The sequence below is a fragment of the Symphalangus syndactylus genome, chromosome 10, assembly GCF_028878055.3.
Source record: "Symphalangus syndactylus isolate Jambi chromosome 10, NHGRI_mSymSyn1-v2.1_pri, whole genome shotgun sequence".
NCBI lineage: Eukaryota > Metazoa > Chordata > Mammalia > Primates > Hylobatidae > Symphalangus > Symphalangus syndactylus.
Window position 1 is genome coordinate 102,127,967 of NC_072432.2, and position 21,134 is coordinate 102,149,100.

Consider the following 21,134-nt stretch of genomic DNA (forward strand, 5'->3'; position numbering starts at 1 on the left):
GTTCTTCTTATATTAATATCATCAGGTAGCCTATTTAAATTCGAATTTATTTTTCAAAATCAGATATCAAAAAAACAAAGTAAACAGCATATGTTTATACAGAATTTTCAAAGGATAAAACTTACTTTTCAGTTGTTCTCTCAATTTACTTTAACGTATTACTGTAATTCCCATGTGTCTACACTAATTAATGGTCATATCTTCCAAGGCTCACTTGTATAAAATGTGAGACATAGCAGTCACCTACCCTTCAACAAAGCACAGAGGGCTTGCTGAGAACTTAATTCCAGGCTGGACAACAATTATCCATCTTTTCAAGGACATTTTGTTCTCATCTTTGCCCTCTTCTTATTTTTAATGGTATATGTACGAGGAATAGATTAAAAGATAATCATTTTTATTCACTTTGCAGGACAAGTCTTGGGGACTAGATAAAATGGGCAGGAACATTTAATCCTCTGCTTCAAAGACTATGTGCATGGACAGTTACAAGGCAGTTATGGCCAGATATGATTATCGGCTTTGGAATAAAATGCTCCTTGACATTGCTTAAATCTTAGCTGAGAAGAGAGACAATCAGGTTAGTTATTTTGTAGGGTACAGATGTGATGAGTTCCAGAGCTTCATAAGTCATCAGAGTGGTCTTATCAGTAGTATTTTTAATCTGTTTTCCAAATATCCCATTTTCTTGTTATGAATTCAATATGTGTCCCTGTTGTCAGTGTTTATGCATTGCATTTAATTGTATACTTTTACTACATTTTTATTAAAAGTTTTTTTATCATTATATAGTTCTTTATGTCTGTTTATTCCACACTCATAAGTATATTCTTATTTTTCCATTGGAGGTAAACTCTCTTTTTAGAATACATTTTACCATTAAATTGAAAGAGACTATTAACAATTAAATTTTATATTATATTTTCTTTAATCCCTTTGTTGGAATTTTCAAACATACTGTCTTAGTTATTTGACCCATTTTAATAAGCTTTACATTATAGTTTTCATTAACTATTGATCTTCAGAACTCAGTGCCCTTATTTTTATTTGAAATAGCTATCTCAGTTGGACATAGTAGTAAAGTTTGTGGATTTAATTTATGTAAGAAACATTGTGTCATAATTATTTTGGTGGATTTACAATCTGAGACTGGGAACTTTTTTTTTTCAAATTTGATGACATTTTTATTTTTTGAGGGAATGTTTTCCTTTTAAATTCAAAAATAGATAAGATTTTCTTTGTTTTACCACTTTCTTGTTTGGTATTATGAAGATAATTTTACTCTCAAAGAATTGTTTTTCAAGATTATGTTTATTTTTAGGCATTTGCTTTTAAAATGTATACCAATACTTTACAACTTGTTGACTTCAAATTTTTGTTAGAGGGCAACATTCAGGATGAGTAATGTTGGTTAACGTTTTAATATTTTGTTATTTTCTCACCTACATAATTTTCTGTGATGTTACAAATATATTAATGCTGGCTACCTCTGACTTCTAAAGTTCTAATTTGAACAAAAGGGAGTTAAAATACAAAATTTGTATTAATAATGACATCATGATTGTTTCTATTCTCTTTTTTCCCTCCTAAAATGAATTTGGGAAAAAATTAGAAAATGTGGTCAAGATCATCACAAGGCCAATCTTCATCAGTGCTTATCAATAAGTCACTCTCAGACTCCTGAGGGATAAACATTTCTTTATACCTTATGGTTGATTTTGTATTCACATATGGTTCATTATTGATTAACATTTCTTATAGAATCAGCATCTCTGGACTTTTCCTCTGAGGAAGGAAATGACATATGAAATTGCTTTAATTTATAATCAGAGGCTGAAAATAATTTTGCCTCAGAAAATTGAAGTCTTTTTGTTTGGCCTTCAGTTGCTGAAACCATGTAATACTGTGGTTGATAGAACAGGTTCTGGAGTGACTGTCTGAATTCATATTCGTCTCTGCCTTTTACTAGTTGGATAACCTTGGACAAGTCCTTAACATAGCTGGTCTTACTCTCTTTATTTGCAAAGTGGGAAAGAAAAGAGATTAGGAGCTCTTGGGACAATGCTTGGCATTTAGTAAGCTGCTGCTATTTAATGAGAAAAAGGGATAATAGTATTTGCCAATATTTCCCTTCATTTATGGTTTTACTCAGAATTTATTGATTTGCTTATTCTATTTTAATAAAAAGTAATAAGACATGACAGATGGGGAAATCAGAAATAAACAAGTAGATAAACTTTCAAGAACTGCTCTTAAGAAAACGAACAGCATGCATTTTCTTTTCTTTTGCTTTTTTTAATGTATGTTTATTTTCTGATTCTCACTCTGTTGCCCAGGCTGCAGTGCAGTGGCATGGTTTTGTTTCCTTGCAACCCACGCTTCCCAGGCTCAAGCGATCCTTCCACCTCAGCATCCCGAGTAGCTGGGACCACAGGCGCATGCCACTACATCCGGCTGATTTTTTGTAGTTTTTGTAGAGTTGGGATTTTGCCATGTTGCCCATGGCCTTGAACTCATGAACTCAAGCAGTTTGCATGCCATGGCCTCTGAAAGTGCTGGGATTACAACCACACCCAGCCTGCATTTTCATTTTACTTATCTTTTGGCTCTCAGGACCCATGTTCTGTTTATTAAATTCAATAATTATTTTGTAATTTTTAACCACACAGATTGTTGCTGGTTTCTGTGGTTAAGATGTGAAAATTTTAGGGCAATCTGGTATTATCAAAGAATAGACCATGTAGTATAAATAATTGCTCTTCTTTTGTATTTACATTTTTTTATATTCATTTTTCAGAATTCTTCTAGAGTTTGACCTTTTCATTGCTTTGTACTTTTACTTTGTCTTACTTTACTTTTTCACCGTTGTGTTTTTCATCCCTCCTCCAGATATAAAATCTTTATTCAATTTTCTAGGGTTTGTATATAATAGACTTCTGATGTTCTCGTGGGATTAATGCCCAATAGTTGGTGAAATCTGCAAATAACACTATATCATGTAGTTTTACCCATAAAATAAAGTATAACTTTAAAACGTAATTACTTCTTTGAATATGTCTAGATATGGGTCTAGAATAACTTTTGAAATTTTCTAACTATTTTTTCTTAGATTATTGTCTTTTACATTCTATCATCGGTTCTGAAAATTAGCTTTCTTTTGGCAGCCAGTTTTTGTAAAGAAACAAGGATTTTAAAAAGTACTTTCTAAACATTACATATCTTGAATTTATTAACTTGGTGACTTTGGATAAATTATGTAACTCCTGTGCCTTTCTTCATCTTTTTTTTTTTTTTTTGTATTTTTAGTAGAGACAGGGTTTCACCGTGTTAGCCAGGATGGTCTCGATCTCCTGACCTAGTGATCCACCCGCCTCGGCCTCCCAGAGTGCTGGGATTACAGGCGTGAGCCACCGCGCCCGGCCACCTTTCTTCATCTTTATAGCATAGATGATAATGATCCTTTCTCCTAGTAGTATTGGGAAGCTTAAATGAAATAATTTATCTTTTGTTTCCTGAGTCATATAGATGAAATAATTTATGTTAAATATGTAACATACATAAGTCACTCAGTAATTGTCTAATGTTGTTTGTTGTTGTTGTTATTGTTGTTGTTTTTGAGATAGAGTCTCGCTGTGTTGCCCAGGCTGAGTGCAGTGGCACAGTCTCAGCTTGCTGCAACCTCCCCCTCCTGAGTTCAAGTGATTTTCCTGCCTCAGCCTCCCGAGTAGCTGGGACTGCAGGCATGTGCTACCACACCCAGCTAATTTTTGTATTTTTAGGAGAGATGGTGTTTCATCATGTTAGCCAGGCTAGTCTCGAACTCCTGACCTCGGGCAATCTGCCCGCCTTGGCCTCCCAAAGCACTGAGATTACAGGCCTGAGCAACCGTGCCCAGCCCAATGTTGTGATTTTTTTTTTTTTTTTAAATTTAAGTTCTAGGGTACATGTGCACAACGTGCAGGTTTGTTACATAGGTATGCATGTACCATGTTGGTTTGCTGCATCCATTAGCTCGTCATTTACATTAGGTATTTCTCCTAATGCTATCTCTTCCCCCTCCCCCCACCCCACGATAGGCCCTGGTGTGTGACGTTCCCCACCCTGTGTCCAAGTGTTCTCGTTGTTCAGTTCCCACCTATGAGTGAGAACATGCGGTGTTTGGTTTTCTGTCCTTGTGATAGTTTGCTGAGAATGATGATTTCCAGCTTCATCCACGCCCCTGCAGAGGACATGAACTCATCCTTTTTTATGGCTGCAGAGTATTCCATGGTGTATATGTGCCACATTTTCTTAATCCAGCCTATTATTGATGGACATTTGGGTTGGTTCCAAGTCTTTGCTTTTGTGAATATTGTTGCAGTAAATATACATATGCATGTGTCTTTATAGTAGCATGATTTAGAATCCTTTGGGTATATACCCAGTAATGGGATTGCTGGGTCAAATGGTATTTCTAGTTCTAGATCGTTGGGGAATCGCCACACTGTCTTCCACAATGGTTGAACTAGTTTACACTCCCACTGACAGTGTAAAAGCATTCCTGTGTCTCTACATCCTCTGGCATCTGTTGTTTCCTGACTTTTTATTGATTGCCATTCTACCTGGTGTGAGATGGTATCTTATTGTGGTTTTGATTTGCATTTCTCCAATGACCGGTGATGATGAGCATTTTTTCATGTGTCTGTTGGCTGCATAAATGTCTTCTTTTGAGAAGTGTCTGTTCATATCCTTGTGATTTTAATATAGAGAACAGCTAAGCTTATTTGGTTTGGTTGTAAAGAGGGCACAGAACTTGAAAAATTTTTTAACATTTTTCGTTTTCATATTGTACACTAGAATATTTTCAGTATATATAAAATTACATATACTACTTATAGAGAATTCAGAAAAAGAGAAAAGTACAAAAATAAAAATTCTCTATAATGGTACCATCTTATGACTATGCCATAACTTGTTATTTTAAGTTTCTTTGTCATGTATATTTGTGAAGCTTTTTGGTTTTATTTTTAAACAAGTGTTCTGATCAATTTTCTGACTTTTTTTTGCTTTTAATTTTTTAAAATCATGCCTCATTTTCTAAAATTTAGATGCTATTTAATTCTGTTTCTGCCGTTTCAATTTTTTGTCTTTCTCTTTTAGATCCCCTATTATCTTTTGTTTTCTTTCTTAATTTCTCTCCTTTTTGCGTAGCATATTTTTTGATAGTTTCCATCTGTGTGTTCATGTGTTCTCATCATTTAGCTCCCACTTATAAGTAAGAACATGAGGTATTTGGTTTTCTCTTCCTGCATTAGTTTGCTAAGGATAATGGCCTCCAGCTCCATCCATGTCCCTGCAAAAGACACGATCTTGTTCTTTTTTATGGCTGCAAAGCCTTCCATGGTGTATATGCACCAGATTTTCTTTAACCAGTCTACCATTGCTGGGCATTAAGGTTGATTCCATGTCTTTACCATTATGAATAGTACTGCAGTGAACATATGCATCCATTGTGTCTTTATGATAGAATGATTTATATTCCTTTGGGCGTTGTATTAGTCTGTTTTCATACTGCTATAAAGAATTCCCCTAGACTGGGCAATTCATAAAGGCAAGAGATTTAATTGACACACAGTTCTGCATTGCTAGGGAAGCCTCAGGAAACTTATAATCATGGCAGAAGGCAAAGGAGAAGCAGGCACATTCTTCACAGGGCAGCTGGATGGGAGTGAGTGCAAGCAGGGGAAATGCCAGAGGTGTATAAAACCGTCAGATCTCAGGCCAGGTGCAGTGGCTCAAGCCTGTAATCCCAGCACTTTGGGAGGCCGAGACAGGTGGATTACTTGAGGTCAGGAGTTCAAGACTAGCCGGCCAACATGGTGAAACCTATCTCTACTAAAAATACAAAATTAGCCGGGCGTGGTGGTGTGTGCCTGTAATCCCAGCTACAAGGCTGAGGCAGAAGAATCACTTGAACCTGGGAGGTGGAGGTTGCAGTGAGTCCAGATTGCACCACTGCACTCTAGACTGGGCAACAGAGCAAGACTCCGTCTCAGAAAGAAAAAATAAAAATAACCTAGCTGGGCATGGTGGTGTGCACCTGTAATCCCAGCTACTCTGGAGGCTGAGGCAGGAGGATCACTTGAACCCAGAGGGCGGAGGTTGCAGTGAGCTGAGATCACGCCACTGCACTCATAGCCTTGGTGACACAGTGAGACTCTACCTCAAAAAACAAACAAGCAAACAAAAAAAACATCCCATCAGATCTCGTGAGAACTCACTGTCGGCTGGATGCAGTGGCTCACGCCTGTAATGCTAGCATTTTTAGAGGCCAAAGAGGGCAGATCATTCGAGACCAGCCTGGCCAACATGGTGAAAGCCTCGTCTCTACTCAAAATACAAAAATTAGCTGGACTGGTGGTGGGCACCTGCAATTTCAGCTACTAGGAAGGCTGAGGCACGAGAATCACTTGAACCAGGGAGGCGGGAGTTGCATTGAGCCGAGGTCACACCACTGCACTCCCGTCTGGGTGACAGAATGAGACTCCATCTCAAAAAATAAAAAAAAAATTCAAAGAACTCACTATCATGAGAACAGCATGTGGGAAACTGCCCCCATGATCCCAGTTACCTCCACCTGGTCCCGCTTTGGCATGTGGGGATTATGGGGATTACAATTCGAGGTAAGATTTGGGTGGAGACACAGAGCCAAACCGTATCAGGTATATACCCAGTAATGGGATTGATGGGTCGAATGGTAGTTCTGTTTTTAGGTCTTTGTGGAACTGCCACACTGCTTACTAGAAAAACTGTTTTTTAAGAGATAAATTGATTTGTTAAATCTATGTCATTTGGAAACTGGTAGTTTGTCATAAGATCCCTTTTAAAAAAAATAAGCATTGTAAAAATAAAGTACTATAATCACCTCTCTTAAAAAATCTAGTTTGTTCCACTATATCAGACATAATTCCAAGGTGTATAATAATAGTTTTCAAAGCTATAATAGGTGTCACTAAATATAAATGCAGTTTTTTACTTTTCAGTTTTATGTTTAGCAAGACAGAAATGCAAATTGTTGGTTATTGATTAAAAGGGTCAGTGTCCTCTGACTTCGTTTTAAGCATACCATTTCCTGATGAACTCTCCTTTTGTTCCAATGTTTTCTTCTGTGTTTCCACTCTACTGTTTTTTTAATTGTGATTTTAAATACTTTGACACTATATTTTTAATGTTCTTCACACTCTTCATGTCCTCACTGCCTTTATTTTTCCCACTTAGATTTTATCATTCTTTATTATAATCACATCCTCCTTCATACCGTCAACTTCCTTGCTTCTGTCTTCCTCTTTCATATTCCGTAGGAAAACCCCATGCAACCATCTGTCCCATACCTGCAGCAGAGCTGAAAGTGGCTGGAGAAAAATACATACCATAAGGGCTGGGCTTTACCTTTTTTTTTTTTTTTTTTCCAAGTGGTCCTTTAATGCTGCCTAGCAATCCCCTTAGTGTATTATACTCCAGGGTTATTTCCACATCCTAACAAAATTGTTTTATACTTTCTTCTCAAAGCTACATTTCTTATCCAGTCTTCACATTTAGCTGATTATCTTGCCTGTTTAATCGGGATAGTCGAAAGAGAATCCTTCAGGGATTAAACCTACCTACCTATCTAGCTGCAAACTCATAGCCTCTATCCGTTTTCTTAACTACAGTGGCCTCTAAGGCCAATCCTTGTTCTTGTGCAGTGAATCTGATCCCTTTTCACCTTCTCAAGAACTTTGTCTCAAGTTATTCTCACTCTCATTACTTCAAAATTTCCTTCTTTTATTAGATAACTCTTATTATTTTGCTAACAGCTCCCATCTTTTAGGAACCCTTTGTGTCAGTCTGGGTTCCCCCAGAGAAACAGACCTAAGAGATATTCTTACATCTCTCTCTGTCTCTCTCTGTCTCACACACATACACACACACACACACACACACACACACACGTACACACGTTTCACTGATGGGGCTCAGCACAATTGTGGGAACTTGCAAATCGGAAATTTGTAGGGTAGTCCAGCAAGCTGGAAATCAGACAAGAGTCAAGCAGTCTTGAGTCTGAGATCTGCGGAGCAGGCTAGAAGCTCAGGATTTTATTTACTTATTTATTTATTTTAGAGACAGGGTCTCACTCTGTCACCCAGGCTGAAGTGCAGTGGCACAGTCGTAGATTACTGCAACCTTGAACTCCTGGGTTTATGTAATCCTCCCACCTCGGCCTCCCCAGTAGCTGAGACTACAGGTGCACGTCTCAATACCCAGATAATTTTTAAATTTTTTGTAGAGAGAGAGTCTTGCTATGTTATCCAGGCTGGTCTTGAACTCCTGACCTCAAGTCATCCTTTCACCTCTGCCTCCCAAAGCACTGGGATTACAGATGTGAGCCATCATGCTCAGCCTAGGACTTTATGTTGCAGCCTTGAGGCAAACATTTCCTCTCTAGAAAACCTATTTTTTTCTCTTAAGCTTTCAACTGATTGCATGAGACCCACTCACACTATTGAGGGTAATCTCCTTTATTTAAAGGAGATTATAGATGTTAACCATACAAAATATCTACAAAATTCCTTCAAGGTGATACCTGCATTAGTGTTTGATTAAGTAATTGACCGTGATAGTCTAGCCATGCCTGGACACATAAGACTAACTGTTGCACTGTACCTTGTTTCCTCACGTCCCTCCAGCCCCAGTCTCATTTTTCTCCTTTTCTTTATAGCAAATCTCAGAATTATTTATATTCACTCTCTCCACTCGGTCCTCTCCTATTAGGTTTCTGTCTCTGCCACTTCACTACCTCTCCTGTTGAGGTCAGCAGTTACCTTCTTATTGCCCAAGTGAGAGAGCAGCTCCAGTTGTCATCTTTTTTTCTTTGGAAAGACACAGCTACCTTTTTTTCTTCTTGGAACACTGTCTTCTCTTGTTTTCTGGAATACCACATTGTCCTGGTGATTTTAGAAAGCTAAACTGCAAATACTGAGTTATCTTGACACTCAATCTTCAGACAATTTTTTAATATATTCACTGCTTATTGAATAAAGTGAAAACCAATTTCATAGACATTATTTTTATTAAAAAATAGTGATGAGGAGGAAAATAATATAGTCACATGATTTAAAATTCAAAGTAGACCAGGTGCTATGGTTCATCCCTGTAATCCCAACACTTTGGGAGGCTGATGTGGGAGAATCACTTGACGCCAGGAGTTCAAGACCAACCTCGGCAATATAGTGGGACCCCCATCTCTACAAATTTTTTTTTTTTTTAAATTAGCTGGGCATGGTGGTAGCTGTAGTCCCAGCTACTGAGGAGGCTGAGATGAGAGGATCACTTGAGCCTGGTGGGGGTCAAGGCTGCAGGGAGCTTTGATTGCACCACTGTGCTCTGTTCTGAGTGACAGAGCAAGACCTTGTCTCAAAAGAGAAAAAAAAGGTAAAAAAATTTTGTATGGTGAAATGTTACTCTTTCACCCCTGTCTCCGACCTTCAAATTAACTTCCTTGAAGACAACCAAAGTTGCCAGTTTCTTATGTTTTTCTAAACATGTTATATGCAAATAATAGCAAATATACATTCAGTGAGAGGCAATATGGTGTGTTTAAGAGCTGGGACTATGGAGCAAGGCTGCCTGTACTCCAATTCTATGTCCACCAGTTGCTATGTAACCATCAAGTCTTTTAGCTGATCTGTGCCTCATAGATTTGTGAGTTGTGAATGAATAAGTATGTTTATACGGCTTGGAAGAGCGACTGGAACGTAAAAATAAATAATACATTCTTTTGCACAAATGATAGCATATACACACTGTAAGGCTATCTTCTCTGTATTTTTCCATTAACAAATATCTTGGTGATCTTTTGTTTACAACACACGAATAATACCACCTTTTTCTAATTTCCATCTAGTTTTATGGTTCTGAATACCAGTGTCTTTGATAATGACTTCCAAATGTGTATCTACTAGACATTTCTACTTACATAACTAATAAAAATATTTCTAATTATCTTTGCCCTTTCTGTTTATCTCATTTCCTTCATTGTAATCTAACAAATTCTTTCAGCAGTATTTTCTCTTTCTTTCTTTCTTTCTTTCTTTCTTTCTTTCTTTCTTTCTTTTTTTTTTTTTTGAGGTGGAATCTTGCTGTGTCTCACAGGCTGGAGTGCAGTGGTGCAGTCTCAGCGCACTGCAATCTCTACCTCCTGGGTTCAACTGATTCTCCTGCCTCAGCCTCCCGAGTAGCTGGGATTACTGGCATGCGTCACCACATCCGGGAAAATTTGTATGTTTGTTGTTGTTGTTGTTTTGTTTTATTTTTGTATTTTTAGTAGAGATGGGGTTTCACCATGTTGGCCAGGCTGGTCTTGAACTCCTGACCTCCAGTGATCCATCCACCTCAGCCTCCCAAAGTGCTGGGATTACAGGCATGGGACCCCTCGCCTGGCCTGGTATTTTCAAATACACTTCATATCTAACAGTTTCTCTCTACCTATTGCTGCCACCTTAATCTAAGCCAGCATCATTTCACTGAGTTGCCAAAGGCAAAAATCTAAGACTCCTTATTGCTAACTTTGAGCAAAATATTTTCAGCTCTGCCTCACTGCTCCTATTTAGTCTCCCTTCTAGTTTTACTCTCCTATACTCTGGTCACACATCAGTTTAAAATCTAATTCAGACTATTTCACATCACTCCACATTCTCTAGGAGATCTTACCCTGCTTAGATTTAATTCATGAGCCTTAAGGAGAGGATAGGTTAACTGGATCCTAGTAACACTCTTATAATCTGGCCTCTTCCTTCCTTTTAAGTATCCTCTTCTGCCTCTGACTACCTCTGTGCTCCAACCAGACTACATACTATACTCTGTAGTGAGCACCTTCCTCCCAACAGTTTACCTTATAACTGTCCCTGGAAAGCTGTGCTGCTGTGGAATCACGTGACCATTCCTTCGCTTCATGCTCAAATGTCAAGGTCTCAGAGAGGCCTTCCCGAATGACCATCTAAAATAGCACCGCCTTCACGCTCTAATATTTTTACCATACTTTATAGCACTAATCATTAACTGACGTGGTTTTTTCATTTGCATATTATCTATTCATTTATTGTCTTTTCCTCACTGGAATGTAAAAATCACAAAAGCAAGTTCTTTGTTTTGTTCACTCGTGTATCTCTAATAACTAGAACAATGCTCAGTATATGCTGGATTGTTAGATGAATGGACAAGGACTTTATTTTTTATTTTATTTTTTTATTTTTATTTTTTTGAGACGGAGTCTTGCTCTGTCACCCAGGCTGGAGTGCAGTGGCGCGATCTCGGCTCACTGCAAGCTCCGCCTCCCAGGTTCACGCCATTCACCTGCCTCAGCCTCTCCGAGTAGCTGGGACTACAGGCACCCACCACCGCGCCCGGCTAATTTTTTGTATTTTTAGTGGAGACGGGGTTTCACTGTGGTCTCGATCTCCTGACCTCGTGATCCGCCCACCTCGGCCTCCCAAAGTGCTGGGATTACAAGCGTGAGCCACCGCGCCCGGCCGGACAAGGACTTTAAATAAGTGCTTCTTTAGCTGTGATGAATGACCAGTTTTTAATTACGAATCTGTCACAACCTAGTACTTTTGTAAAATGCGGTGGAAATAGTATATATGTATTTATTAGTGTCATGTTATTTAAATCAACAGGCATTAAGTTGTCAGATTGCTATAAAAATTTCTAAAATGTTTTCAATTTTTTGCTTATAATGACCGTCTAATAAACTTGTGGTCAGCACAACACTGCAGATCACACTGTCAGTACACTGTCAGTACCGCTTTGCAGACCACACTGTCAGTACCACTGTACTAGAACATATTTACCATTTTATAGTCAGCAGTTAAAATGTGAAAGCTAAATGAAGGACGTATTCTTCTCCTTGCTAGACAAGAAGAAGCCACTTATGAGCTGATGTCACATTATGATGGCTGAATTCCTGCAGGATTATTAACTTACAAAAAGGTTTTGTTAGTAATGCCAGGAAAATTTAATAAGTACCAATTCTATGCAGAGATAAGTCTTTTTCAGTGGACTCAATTAAAACATCATAATCCTCATTTTATGTCTATCATTTAATTTGAGGTTTGTTTTTAATAGCTGTTGATGTGTTATTCAATGAAGTCTCAGTTTTACAGGTTTAAAAATATTTTATCTCAGTAAACACTGCTGTGTTATACCTAATATGTTTCTGAAGATATATTGATCATTTTTTACATGTCTTGTCTGTTTTATTATGTTGATTACTTTACTGTTTAAGTATCTGGGATGGAAGGAGAGTCATTAAATAATGACTTTTGGAGTTTGGGATCTGGGTTCACAAGAAGATATATAGCTGAAAGTAAAAGCTATGAAGTTTTTAAAAAGCCATGCCTCAGTTTCCACTGGTGAATTGCAACCAGTGTTGGTGTTAATTTTAATGCTTTTCAGCTCCTGGATCTTCAAGTCATTTTGCATTAGGTATCTAGAGGTAGATACTGAATTAAGCTCCTTTGGGTGTCACTTCATATGCTCAGAACAAACACTGATAAAGTAATATTATCAACTTGAATAGCTGGAATGCTCCAGATTCCTCTTGTCTTTGAGCTGTTCTCTTTCCTTATACAGTTTACTTTTACAAATTCTTTTAAACTTTCATAGTGTAGTCCAATATACTACTACTGGCAACACACAACTCAAAATCACTGTCTTATATTTTGAAACACAAGAATATTTCCCAGTTTACTGTTTGAGACACTATCACAGGGAAAGAAACATTTTCATTTAATGCATTTCTAATGCAAAAATCCTGAAAAATCCATTTCCGGTCACTAATTTAAATAAATTTGTTTTTCAGGATTTTTGCATTATAATTTTTACATGTAATGGTCACTAACTTAAACACATTTGTTTTTCAGGATGTTTACATTTGTTTTTCAGGTTTTTTACCTTATATTTTGGTTTAAGGACAGCAGCAATTATTTAAAAAATAGAACTGATCAAAATGTAGATAGAGTTTCCAAATAACAAATTGAGTATACGTGTAGATAGAAATACAGATACAGCATACATACATACATACATACATACATATATGTATTTAGAAAACACATATGTTTACATATGTAATTAAGAAAAAATAGGCGGTGTGCGGTGGCTCATGCCTGTAATCCCAGCACTTTAGGAGGCCAAGGTGGGCGGATCACCTGAGGTCGGGGTTCAAGACCAGCCTGGCCAACATGGTGAAACTCTGTCTCTACTAAAAAATACAGTAATTAGCTGGGCGTGGTGGTGCATGTCTGTAATCCCAGCTACTCGGGAGGCTGAGGCAGGAGAATCACTTGAACCTGGGAGGTGGAGGTTGCAGTAAGCCAAGATTGCGCCATTGCACTCCAGCCTGGGCAACAAGAGTGAAACTCCATCTCAAAAAAAAGAAAAAATAATTAAATTTTATAAACAGTGCATGCTTATTTTTAATTATGTGGATATGTTTGCAGATAAATGAATCAGTTCTTCTAAAACACGGAACAGTTCAATTTTTTTAATAACCGAATGTTCATATTTGCACATGAATAACCTAAAAGGAACAAAAAGGGGAAATTATTTACCAGCACAAACTCTCTTGTTCCTTTACCTATATTTCCTATATTCTTGCTATCTCAATGATGAAAACAAATATGAATAGACAGAAGTTTGAGGTTTGTGTCATACGTGTTTGTCAGAGGATGTGAAACAAATTTGAAAGTAGTAAGATTTACAAATACAAGTGAATGTTTAAAAGTACATTATCACTGTGGCTGGGGAGGATAGGTCAATTGGAAATTCACAAAGTACATTTTTAATGGACTGTAATGAGTTTGGTAGGATCAGTATGTTTTTCAGGGTTTGGAGGTTGTGCAACTCTCTGAGGTGAGGAACAAAGGGAGAGGACCATATGTGGGGGTAAAGATCACAAATTGATTGTAAACATCTAAAACACCTTTGACACATTTAAGTAAAGGTACTAAGGATGCATTTATATATACTCATATTTGATGATCAGAAGAGAGGTTTAGGCTTGATTAGTGTGCCCTTACGTGTGTATTTTTAGGAGTGGGAGAAAGGAGTTGTTGAAGATGATAGAACTGAAATCCTTTCTTCTGTTAGTTAGGATGAGGCTGTGTTTAAATGGAAAGTGTTAAGCCAAGCTGAGGTAGAGAAAATTATGTTGTAAATGAGTTTATTTCTATAAATTAGTTATCTTTTATTTAAACTTAAATTATGCCTGGTTGTAAAACAGAAATTCACTAGTTTCATTTCTTCATCCATTGGCTTTATAAATTTGTAATCTTATGTGGATAAAGTTTTGATTCATAGGTATTATAATGTTTCTTCATTCATAGCCATGAAGCTTATGACTGCTCTGGTGAATGTTGCCTTAAACCTCAGTATTCATCAGGATAATACCCAGAGACAATATGAAGCCGAGAGAAATAAAATGATTGGGAAGAGAGCCAATGAAAGGTTGGAGTTACTACTTCAGAAACGCAAAGAGGTAGGTTTCATGGCAACTGATGATTTTATGTTCTGTAAATGTGTGGAATATATATGACATTAGTACTTTTTAAGTTCTCTAAAAAGGTTTATGCGTATATTTAGTTAGATTATTTGATGTCTGGGTTTCCAAATGAAACTGGAGTGTTCATTGGTGATCATGTAAGTGCTGTCTGATGGCAGAAAGGAATCATAGAAATCTCTGTTTTTGAAAGAAGTTGGTCTGGGAGTTAGGCAACTCAAAAAGGTTATAAGCCTATGGGCTCAAAAAGTATGATAAATACTGAAGTCAGAACTGCGAGCCAGCAAAGCTACATTTCCAGGAAAAAGCCAAAGGCTACATACTAGCTGATATATAAGGTACTCCTATGAATAAGTTTGGTCCCAGTGTTACAATGACTCCTGTGAATAAGATTGGTCTCAGTTTTACAATGACATTTTCATATATGTGTTAAAAATGATTTTACACTTTTTTTTTTTTTGAGATGGAGTTTCACTCTTGTTGCCCAGGCTTAAGTGCAATGGTGCAATCTCGACTCACCGAAACCTCCACCTCCCCAAAAGCAATTCTCCTGCCTCAGCCTCCCAAGTAGCTGGGAGTACAGGCATGTGCCACCACACCTGGCTAATTTTTGTATTTTTAGTAGAGATGGGGTTTCTCCATGTTGGTCAGGCTGGTCTCGAACTCCCAACCTCAGGTGATCCGCCCACCTCGGCCTCCCAAAGTGATGGGATTACTGGCGTGAGCCACCATGCCCGGCCTGTACTGGGTTTTTAATAGGAAACATTTTTATTTGTCCAATACTACATAAAATCTTACATCTGCACTATTAGTATATCTTATAACTTGAAAAAAGAATATCACATTACTGCAAAGAAATTACATATGAATAATAACTTAATGGGTTTATAACAGGCAAGAAAAAGCAACGATGTTTTGATTAAATTATTAGCCATGCTGTATTAGTTTGATAGGGCTGCTGTGACAAAGTACTACAAACTGAATGACTTAAAATAACATTATTATCTCACAGGTTTGCAGGCTAGAATTCCAAGATCAAGGTGTTGGCAGGGCCATCCTCCCTTGGCAGGATGTGTTCCAGGCTTCTCTCCTAGTGTCTGGTAGTTGCTTGGCTGGTGGCAGCATAATTCCAATTTTTGCATGACATTCTTCTGTGTGTATGTTTGTCTCCAAATTTATTCCCTTCTTAAGGACATCAGTCATATTGGATTAGAGTCCTCCCCTGCTCCAGTATGGCCGCATCTTAATGAATTAAATCTGCCACAGTCTTCTTTCCTAATTTCACATTCTGAGACACTAGGGGTTAGAACTTCAATGTACAAATTTTTAAGGAACATAGTTTAACCCTTCACACATACCATACTTGAAATATTATAGAAGTAAATACTGGAGCTGGCTTTAGTAAGTACTGTTGACTCAGAAATATATGCCTCTTATAAATTAATTAGTTTTTATATGATAAATGCAATAAAAGTAATTTTTAACACTTGGAGGAAGTTGCAGAAATTTGAATGATTTGCTATAAAAGTATTCCCAAACTTATTTTAGTAAAGCCTGAAACAAAGCATACAGTGAAAGAATAAATCTGAGGCAATTTTATTGTCACATTCATGTATGTAGTAAAAGCAAATATTTCATTGAATATTACTATACAGTAAATTATAGAATAAATTAGAATAATAAATACCACCTTGAATGTAATTCAGTGCTGTTGTTGTTTTTGAGTAATAATAAAAACAAACTTTGATCAGTTTTGTTGCCTGAAATTCATATCTTTGCCATAGATATTATTTATTTTGTTACTGTACTTCACCATAAGTAGCCAAGATACTTTTTATCTTCTATTATACCTCTTATTTTGGGAACGTGGCCTGCTCTCTGTTACAGGCTAGTGAGATGCAGAGTAATGTTTGGATACATTAGATGGAGTAGGAAGTTACTTTTACAACAGCAAATATGTTAATTGGGAATGTTCCTTTAACCAAGAAAGGCAAAACCTAACCCAGGGACCTGATTTGGACAGAAGAGTTCTGTTCCTAAGGCAGATGATATTTCGGAGATAGGAATCTGACCACACTTAGCTATACCACCACTCCTTGTTTGTCATTGTGAAGTTTGTGTCTAGAGAGAGACGGTGAAAAGTTCTGAAACCAATATGATATAAACGTAAAGGAGTAGTGGAAATATACTGGTAATTTCACGCGTTTGTACTACAAGTGAGAAAAGGATTGAAAACTACCCAGAATGAGAATAACCAGGAATTAAAAACAATTGGAGCTGTTCCTTCCAAATAAAATGATCAGTATTTCAATTTATATATATTTTTTCATTTCAGCTACAAGAAAATCAGGATGAAATCGAAAATATGATGAACTCTATTTTTAAGGGTATATTTGTTCATAGATACCGGTAAGAGATTTTAAAAATAATTTTGAAGGCTTTTCACTTAAACAGTTATTGATTTTTTTTTTTGTGGCCTAGGCTAACTGTAAAACTCACTAATTATGATTTGTGTTTTGTTTTGTGGAAAACAACTATGGCTGTCAATGTAACACTACAACTATAGAAGAAATTGTATGACTGCTGCCACTACCACTGTTATACTCTTCCAAATTCAGAACATATGCTGTTGGAAGTAGTACTTGGATTTATACTGATGGAATATTAATTAATAGGATCATAAACTAATGTAGCTTTAATGAGATATTCTTGTTTTCACATTTAAAAAATTAAATGCCCTACTTCTTGCTCTGTGGTACTCATTTTGTTCCATGGGCAAATTAATAATTAAAAAAAAAAAAAAACCTGTGTGAAGTTGGGCGAAAAGAGGACAGAGAAGGGCACCCCCACAGTTAATGCAACAACTATATCTTCATTCTTGTTTCCTTTCAGATAAACACATTGAAATAAAAGCTGTTAGCAAAATATTTTTGTCATCCTCCATTGCAAATGATTTTATTTTGTGAAGCCCAGGAACCTTAAAAACACTAACTACATTGTAAAAGAGCATATTTTACATTGAATGAATGAATCATATACATATACTTGTTACCTTCTGTTGATGTGATGTGTGTAAGTAGATAAAGATAATAAATAGAAGCACTGTTTTCAGACCCATTTGAGAGTATATTTGGCTAATTAATATAGAGCGGTGGGATTTGGTTGCTCATCCCTGTAATCCTAACACTTTGGAAGGCTAAGGTGGGAGGATCACTTGAGGCCAGGAGTTAAAGACTGCGTCTCTACAGAAAATTTAAACATCAGCCCGGTGTGGTAGCGTGCACTTGTAGTCCCAGCTACTCGGGAGGCTGAGGTGGAAGGATTGCCTGAACCAGAGGGTCAAGGCTGCAGTGAGCCTTGACTGCGCCACTGCACTCCAGTCTGGGTGACAAAACAAGACCCTGTCTAAAACAAAACAAAGAAATACACACATACACAGCTGACCTTTAAACAACATGGGTTTGAACTGCAAGAATTGCCTGTAAACCATTTGTTTCTAACTAAACACGGATTGAAAATACAGTATTTCTGGGATATGAAACCTGTTTATGTGGAGGTCTGACTTATTGAATATGCAGACTACTCAGAGACAGCTGTGGTACTTGAGTATGCATGGATTTTGCTATATGTGAGCAGTCCGAGAAGCAATCCCCCGTGTATACCAAGTGGCAAGTGGTGTGTGTGTGTGTGTGTGTATCTGTTTGATAATTTATTTTAATGGAACTTAAACATTTTAACCAAAAGAATAAAATGTTCTTTTGAAATAGGTCCAGGGCTTTTATGTTGAGTGTGGATTGTCTGATTGGAGTTTTATGTCCGCTTTCTTGCATATACTGCATGTATAACATGTTATTGATAATATTTGTTTTAAAAAGAACAAGGATTTCCATATACCTGCCATGCAGTCTTTGTTTTTTTTTTTTTTTACTGCAACTTTATGGAGGTATAATTCATATAAACAAACCACATTTAAGTGCATAATTTGATGAGTTTTGACATATATACACCTATAAAACCACCACCACAAGCGAGATAATGAATCTCTCCATCATCCTTAAGAAATTCAAGTGCCAAGTTTTCTCATGGCACTTTGTAACTCCTTTCTACCTCTCTTCCTGTCGTTCTACCTTTCCATCATCCTCAAGCAAGCATTGATGTGCTGATTATTTACATTTTCTAGAATTTTATAGAAATGGAATTATACAACATATCTGGGTTTTTTTTGTGTGTGTGGGGGGATCTCGCTTCTTTCTCTGAACAAAATCAGAGTTTTTTTTTATCATTGAATGTGTTGCTAGCTGTAATGTGTGTGTGTGTATATATATATATATAATGTTTTTTTTTTTTTTTTTTTAAGATGGAGTTTTGCTCTTGTTGCCCAGGCTGTAGTGCACTGGCGCAGTGTCGGCTCACTGCAACCTCCGCCTCCCGGGTTCAGGTGATTGACCTGCCTCAGCCTTCCGAGTAGCTGGGATTACAGGCATGCTCCGCCACACCCGGCTAGTTTTGTATTTTTAGTAGAGACGGAGTTTCTCCCTGTTGGTCAGGCTGGTATCGAACTCCTGACCTCAAGTGATCTGCCTGCCTTGGCCTCCCAAAGTGCTGGGATTATAGTCGTGAGCTATGACGCCCGGCCTAGCTGTAATATTTTCATAGATGCCCCTTATCAGATTGAGGAAGTTTTTTTTTTTTTTTTGAGATAGAGTCTCGCTCTGTTGCCCAGGCTAGAGTGCAGTGGCGTGATCTCAGCTCACTGCAAGCTCTGCCTCCCAGGTTCACGCCATTCTCCTGCCTCAGCCTCCCAAGTAGCTGGGACTACAGGTGCCTGCCACCACGCCCAGCTAATTTTTTGTATTTATTTATTTATTTTTTTTACTAGAGACAGGGTTTCACCGTGTTAGCCAGGATGGTCTCGATCTCCTGACCTCGTGATCCACCTGCCTCGGCCTCCCAAAGTGCTGAGATTACAGGCGTGAGCGATCGCGCCCTACCGGAAGTTTCTTTTTATTCCTAGTTTAATAAGAGTTTTTATTAGGAATATATCTTGGATTTTTTACATCTTTCTGCATCTATTGAGATCAGTGTGTTTTATTTTTTAAAGACTTAATGTGGTGAGTTTGTTTATGTTCAGATGTTAACATGAACGCATAGAGTAAAGCCCACGTTATCATGATATGTTGTCATCTGTATATGGTTGGATGTGATTTTCTGAGTTTTTCTAAGAATTTCTGCATCTGTGTTCAAGAGGGATAAATATCTCTAACTTTATTTTAATGAATATCACTGTCTACCTTTGTTAGGGTAATGCTGGCCTTGTAGGTTGAGTTACAGTGTATTCTCTCTTCTTTAATTTTCTCGATGAGTTTGATAGAATTGGTATTATTTCTTCTTCAGATAAGAGTTCTACCACGGGAGCCTAGAATTTTCTTTGCAGGAAGGTTTTTAAGTACGAATTTTCTCCAGTAGATATAGGGCTGTTGAGGTTATCTGTTGTTCCTGAGTAACCTTTGGTAGTTTATGTCTTATAAGAAATTGATATGTTCATCTTGGTGGTTGAGTTATATTTAAAAACTATCAGCATGAAGTTGGTCATAATATTGGTAATTTAACATCTCTCTCTCTCTCCCACTCCTTTTCCCCCTGCTTCCTTCCCGCCTTTCTCTTTTCATTGTTCAGTGTATGTGGAGCCATTTTATCTTATTTTATATTGAATTTTTCTATTATTTTTGTTTTCTATTTCATTGATTCTGTCCTTTATTTCCTTTCATCTGCTTACTTTGGGTTTCACTTCTTCAGCTGTTCTTTCTTTCTCAAGGTAGAATTTGAGATCATTGATTTGACACTTTTTTTTTAATAAGGGAATTACTCCTATAATTTTTTTAAAGCACTGCTTTAGCTATGTGTCCTAAATTTGGATATATTGCATTTTTATTTAGTTCAAAATACTGTCTAGTTTCCTTTTTGATTTTTTTGTTTTACCCATGGATTATTTTGAAGCATGGCATTTAGCGTGCAGATATTTGAGGATTTTCTAGTTATCTTTCTGCTATTGATTTCTAATTTAATTTCATTGTAGTCAAAGAACATAGTTTGTATGATTTGAATGCTTCTAAATTTATTGAGATTTGTATGAGACCCACAGTAAACTCTATCTTGGTGAATGTTTCATTTCCTCAAGAAAATAAGGTATATTCTGCTTTTGTTGGCTAGTATCTTATACCAGTTAGGTCAAATTGGTTAATAGTGTTGTTCTAATCTTCTGTCTCCTTACTGATTTTCTGTCTGTTTACTCTAACAATTATTAAGAAGGGTTTTATAGGAGTACTTTCTGTGGTGTTTTTGGGTTTTTTGTTTGTTTGTTTGTTTTTTGAGACGGAGTCTCCCTCTTGTTGCCCAGGCTGGAGTGCAGTGGTACAATCTCAGCTCACTGCAACCTCTGCGTCCCGGATCCAAGTGGTTCTCCTGCCTCAGCCTCCCAAGTAGCTGGGATTACAGGCGTGCACTACCACGCCCAGCCAATTTTTTTTTTTTTTTTTTTTTTTTTTGAGACGGAGTC

General features: G+C 37.2%; 1 protein-coding gene across 7 annotated transcripts in view; it reads left to right on the forward strand.

Annotated features, from left to right (window-relative positions):
- Positions 1 to 21,134, forward strand: part of STAG1 (STAG1 cohesin complex component) — a 424,583-nt gene that overhangs the window by 233,137 nt on the left and 170,312 nt on the right. For 6 of the 7 annotated variants that reach the window (XM_055295322.2, XM_063611315.1, XM_055295321.2 and 3 more), the window contains 2 exons: positions 14,406 to 14,557; positions 16,914 to 16,987. In XM_055295322.2, coding sequence (XP_055151297.1) covers positions 14,406 to 14,557; positions 16,914 to 16,987 — 226 coding nt within the window. Of the gene's footprint in view, positions 1 to 437; positions 581 to 14,405; positions 14,558 to 16,913; positions 16,988 to 21,134 lie in introns of those variants that run through there. The other variant, XM_055295328.2, reaches the window with a different exon arrangement.